The 5,930-nt window shown below is 47.6% G+C and overlaps 1 protein-coding gene across 1 annotated transcript; it reads left to right on the top strand.

Moving 5' to 3' along the window:
- The first annotated feature begins 2,414 nt into the window (after nt 1–2,414).
- Nucleotides 2,415–5,687, top strand: PNRC2 (proline rich nuclear receptor coactivator 2). Its single transcript, XM_055138756.1, has 3 exons — nt 2,415–2,574; nt 3,310–3,515; nt 3,762–5,687. The coding sequence occupies exon 3, from the start codon at nt 3,780–3,782 to the stop codon at nt 4,197–4,199; it is 420 nt and encodes a 139-aa protein (XP_054994731.1). The 5' UTR covers nt 2,415–2,574; nt 3,310–3,515; nt 3,762–3,779; the 3' UTR covers nt 4,200–5,687.
- The last annotated feature ends 243 nt before the right edge of the window (nt 5,688–5,930 follow it).

The following is a 5,930-nucleotide window of genomic DNA, read 5'->3' as shown; positions in this document are numbered from 1 at the left end:
TGGTGGAACTGACTTTAATCAGAGCAGGCAGAGGTTGCATCAGATGTCCTGAGGAGGCATGCTTTTGTTGTTCAAGGCCTGAGTTGTTGTAAGCACTGGAGAAATATCAGTGAAAAAGTAAGGCTGGAGATATACCATGAGGCCCCTGGGAGTCTGTGGCATGGTTAAGACTTTCATAGTGTTATCCTCAGGGCACCCTGACTCTTCTAAGAACTTGGCTCAGCTAGACAGTAGGATGAAGCCTTTACATAGTCCACTGGCCCAATCTGAAGTGTGTCTTTTCTGGGAAAGCACCTTTCAAACCCTGGGGAGGCACCAGAGGTGACTCAGATGCAGATGCTTTAGGAAGTTTAGAAGCTGGGCTTTGGAGTCCTAGTGTATGGTGTTCAACCTTTTGCTTGTTTATTTTTGAGTCATATGCCACGATTGGTACTGAGGCTGGTTCCCAGTGGTGTTTTGGGGGCTCATGGGGGTTGAACTTGGCTTCCTGCATGCAAAGCACATACTCTGTCTTTGAGCTATTTTTCTGGGCCTCTCAGACGTGATTTGTTTCTTTTGCTTTTGTTTTTAAATAACATAGAAGCCTGGGATGTAGCATAGTGGCCAAGCACACACCTTACATGTGCGAGACCCTGGTTTCTGATTCCTAGAATCAAATGATCCCCTCACCCCCAGCACTATTAGAAGTAGCCTTCACATCTCTCTCTCTCTCTCTCTCTCTCTCTCTCTTTCTCTCTCTCTCTCTTACATACACACACACACACACACACACAAACATAACAACCAGATCAAGCTTCTTAAATTTTTAGGAAATAGATTATGTTCCATAAGCTAGCAGTTGTGTACCTTGAACATCATCATACACATAGTGTGATGAGCACCAGAAAGTTTTATGTTCAAAAATATTTCTTCTACACATTTTACATTATTATTTTCTTACTTTTATTACCACACTAATTTGATTAACAAATTCCTCTTTCAAAATGCAGGAGTTTTAAATTTTTTAAAAGAAAACTTAAGGTTAATAGAGCTAGGGGACGCATGATGGTTTAAAAAAAGATTGAGGAACTGGAGTGATAGAGAACAGCGGGGAGGGCACTTGTTTTGCACACAGCCCACCTGGGTTCAATCCCCGACACTCCATATGGTCCCCAGCACAGCCAGGATTAATTTCTGAGTGCAGAGCCAGGAGTTACTGAACACTGTCCGGGTGTGGCTCCCCGCCCCCGGAAAAGAAAACACAAACAAACAAGAGAAAAAAAAAGATTAAGAAAAGAATTATTAGGACTGGAGACATAGTATAGGGGCTAGAACATATGTGACCTCCAGTTTGAACTCACAAGCCCGGTTCCCCAGCATAGCTGAGGCTCCAGGAACTTCGGGGTGGCATAGGTGGTCCCCAGCAACACTGGGCCCAAGTAGCACCTCAACCTTGAACCTCCAGCTTGTTAGCAGTGAATAATGGGGAATGGTCCCCTGAAGGTAAATTCTGTAACTCAAAAATTTCCTGACGTTCTCTTTCAGTAACCCTTTGCGTTGTTTAAACGTTTTCTCCAAAAAAAGCTGCTCTTTACTCAACTCTTCTCCTTCCTATCACCAAGTGGGTAGAAAAGAAAGTTAAGGGCACCCTCTCCCACCCCCACATCCGGGTGTGCTTTCAATATGTGAGATTCTGGGTTTCAGAAGAAAATACTCAAACCGGACTGGGCCCCCTGATGGCCAGGTGTGCGTGTGCGCGTGAGTATGGGTGCGTGGGAGCTAAAGGCCCCCCTGTAGGTCAGGGGAGACCTGGAGAGGAGTGGCCAGGTCGGGAAGGAGCCCCAGACGACTACCAAGTTCTCTAGACCGCGTAGGATGAGCCAGTCGGCAGGGGTCGGGCTTCACAGAGCAACTTTGTTAACCATCTTCACCCGGGGAGAAGCCCCAGCCCGGGCTCAGTGCCCTGCACTCGGCGACCAGGGGCACCCTCGCACCCCGGGTCCTAGGGTCGGGCGTGCGGGAGTGTCAGGTGGCGGCGGCTCCGGGGCGGGAGGAGGCAGCCCCGACCCAGCGGGGGCGCGCGCCCGTCCCGTGCTGATGTCCCGGGCTCGAGTCTCTGCCCGGGAGGGAGGCCGCGTCCTCGCCATCCGGGCGAGCCGGGAGCCGCTGGGCAGGAGCCTCCGGGAAAGTCTCGGGCCAGCCGGGAGGGGGCCGCCGGGGCCCGGGCGTTAGCTGCTCCCGACATGCTCCTCTGGGGGATGATTTCAAACCCTCCGCACCCCCCCCGCCTCCCTCCCTCTCGGCCCCGCCGGCCCCAGCAACAGGCGGTGGCTTGCGCGCCATTGGCCGGCCCCGCGCCGGCCTGTTCTGATTGGCCTCTGCGCCTCCGGCCCCGCTTCTGCGCTCGCCGCCGCCTCCATTTTGTCGGTAGAGGCAGGAAGGAGGAGGAGGAGGTCGGTCGGTGGAGCTGAGGTGGTCAGCAGCTGGATCATCGGCGTTCGTGGCGTCTGTCCATTCCGTGCCTCGTCTCTCCCTGGGAGGGGAGGGGGGCGTCGACGCTAAGCAGGAGTCGCCGCGGGCCCGAGCGTGAAGTCGGTGAGTGGCGGCGGCGCGGCGGGCGCGGCCATGTTGGCAGCCGCGGCCCCCATTGTTGGCGGCGAAGGAGCGGAGAGGAGCGGAGAGGAGCGGGGCGGGCAGCCTGCGGGCCCCGAGCGCCCCGGCCCGGCCCCGTCGGAAGAACGCCCGGCGCCCCGGGCTCGCGTCGTGCCTCGGCGCCGCGACTCGGGGCGGGGGGGGCTTAGTTGTTGGGTCGCTTGGGTGGTTTGGACTCGAGTATACGAGAGGACGGGCAGTGCCTGCCCGGGAGTGGCGCTCTCGTGTCGGGTGCGACCCTCCGAGGCGGGGTCGCCGACGGCGTGTGGAAAGTAGGGTCGGAACTGGGCGGGCGTCGGGCCTGCTGCCCGCGGAAGGAAGCGGCGTGACGTGGCCCTGGGCGGCGGCTGCGGGGAACCGCGCGCAGGGAGCCGGCGAGGATGGGAAGTGGGGGTGGGACTGGAGCTGGGAAATGGGTTTATTTTCCCGTTTCATGGCATGGCCGTAAAGGCTAAAAGAACCCGGATCGACAGCATTCGGGGGGCTCCGGCACTTGCGGAGCCCTCCCCACCCCCTGCAACCCCAGTGCTGTGTGTGAGTTGTGAGGTCAGGGAAGTTGAAGATTCCCTGTGCTCCAGCCCCGGAAGTAAGCTGTTCTGCGGTGTGAACTTGGAGGTGAACGGCCTTTTCTCACGGGTTTTCAAATGGAAAAAGTGACGTTCACCTCTGCTTCTCCAGCCAGGACTTCTCTCCGACTTGTGTGCTGCGGAGACTCAGATGTTGGCCTCAGCTCCTAGGCTGAACTCGGCAGATCGGCCCATGAAAACCAATGTATTGAGACAAAGGAAAGGAGCCGTGAGAAAGCAACATCTATTATCCTGGGCTTGGCAACAAGGAAGAGGACAGGTAGTGGAGACCCTGCAATCTGAGAAGCAGACCGAAAGGTATAAAACTTTTACAGCAAAATGGAGTAGACTTTGGGTGTATTCTTAATAACCACCGGATTGAGGTTTTTGTGATAAGCTTGTATTGTTTTAGAATGGGTAATGAAGGCTGGCCCTTAAAATGTCACTGTTGGTAGCAGCACATTTTGATTTCTGGAGTTGTAAGTTGGGACTCTACAAGCATCCTAACAGCTTCAAACTTTTACTGTAGTAATACTGAATACTTTGGTTTCCATTCACTTGTAGGTGACAAAGAAACGGAAGATGGGTGGTGGAGAGAGGTATAACATTCCAGTCCCTCAACCTAGAAATGTTACAAAGAACCAACAACAGCTCAGTAGACAGAAGACCAAGGATCAGAATTCCCAGATGAAGATTGTTCATAAGAAAAAGGAAAGAGGACATACTTACAACGCATCAGCAGCTGCATGGCAGGCCATGCAAAATGGGGGGAAGAACAAAAACTTTTCAAATAATCAGAATTGGAACCCTAGCTTATCAAGTCCCACCTTACTTTTTAAGTCTCAAACTAGCCAGAACTATGCTGGAGCCAAATTTAGTGAACCACCATCACCAAGTGTTCTTCCTAAACCACCGAGCCACTGGGTTCCTGATTCCTTTAATCCTTCTGATAAGGAAATAATGACATTTCAACTTAAAACCTTACTTAAAGTACAGGTATAATAGTACTAATGTTCAATGTTATATATTTAAGGGTAACTTGGTTTAAAACATTCACTAGGGAATTAATTTGCAAAACTGATTAATGTAGAAAATAACTTCTTGTGCACTGTGATAATGGGAAGTAACAGTGCAAATTAAAATATTAATTATTGTATTTTGTATTAAGTATTTTCAATTGAGTAACTTAAACCATTTATGTTTGTGAAATGGTGAAAGAATAAAATTTTTTCTATTTTTGGTGGAGAAATACTGAAGACTATCATTTATGAACCAGTAGATTTACTTGTTGAAAGCTCGTGGATGTTTTTAAAAATGTCTACTAAGACTTAAGGACTGAAAATGAGCTTATTCTCAAAGCTTAATATCTTAAGTCATACCCAGACCAGTTACAAGCCAACACCCTGATGCACTGCTGAAAGAAAATGTGAATTTTTCCTGAGAATAGCTGTATTTTAGTAAACTATGGTAGCAGGTGTGAAAAGGGTGCATAGAAGCGATTTAGACTATACTCTGATGAGCCTGCTTCTTGGAGTGGAATTGGTGAGTGCCTGCCAACAGCACCAAAACCATTCTTCATAGAAACAGTATTTGGTGATCACTGAGTAGCTTTTGAAATACGTTTTTGTATTATAGCACTGCTCAAGCTATTCTCACAGTGATCTGACCTCAATCATTCCTGTAAAAGCTTGTTTAAAGCTGAGGAACTGTGTAATGTGAAAATTAAAATACTAGGAAAGAGCCATGTAAATATAGACTTGTAGCATATGTAAAGGGTTTTTTTTTGGGGGGGGGGGGTGGGGGCATTTAACCTACAAAAATTGAATATTTTAGTATGAAATGGCTGAATGTAAAGTGACTGACCGTGAACTCTTAAAATGCTATGGCCTAATTTTAGAGGTCAATTGTTTTTAAAGTTTGCTCTGTGATAAAATAGTTCCAATGTATGTAAATTGGTCTGGTTGTAAACTATTCAAAGTTCCTAGTATAAAAATTTTATATAACTGAAAACGTTTTAAGCAGCTAAAACATTTTTTTAAAGAGGTGTGGAGTGCAGTATGAAACTTTTAAATTTTCATAAACCCAAAGAGTAACAACTACAGGGTTCCTTCGGCCGTAGACTCTTGGCTTTCACTAATTTTGTAACCTGGTTATAGTAATATACCCATGTTTCTTTTCATCAGTTAAACAGGCAACCCAGAGGGCCACTAATGCAAAATATGTAATCTCTTGCATAATGTTAACCTTGATAATATGTCTTACTATAAATCCTAATTAACCCAGTAATAAAATTTTAAAAGTGTTTGGAGTCAAAAATAAAATATTCTGAGTTGTAAGCATGTTTATAATTTGGTTGCCTTTTTTGATTTTTTTTCAGCAGAAGGCTAGTTTTCTAAGTTCTGACAGTAACCCAAATGATATTCTAAAAACAAAGTATTTAATTTACCTAAATTAATTTGAGACATGAAATAAAGTTACTTTTTTCTCCCAGTGGGCCTGCTGTTACTTTGTAAGTTCTAACTACCTAATGTTCTTAGAATACATTAAAACCAACTGAAATGATTCAATTGGTTTTATAATTACCAGTTGTAGGGGCCAGACTTAACAGTACAGCAGCAGTTTGTACTGACATGCCACTGAGCTGGGTTTGTCCCCTGAGCACCGCCGGGGATAGGAGCCTCCTTCCCTACCACGTTGTAAAGATAACCTGGACTGACTTTTAACAGCTATTCT

The sequence above is a fragment of the Sorex araneus genome, chromosome 5, assembly GCF_027595985.1.
Source record: "Sorex araneus isolate mSorAra2 chromosome 5, mSorAra2.pri, whole genome shotgun sequence".
Classification (NCBI taxonomy): Eukaryota; Metazoa; Chordata; class Mammalia; order Eulipotyphla; family Soricidae; genus Sorex; species Sorex araneus.
The sequence above is the reverse complement of the archived record's forward strand: the minus strand, read 5'-3'. Positions and strand labels throughout refer to the sequence as shown.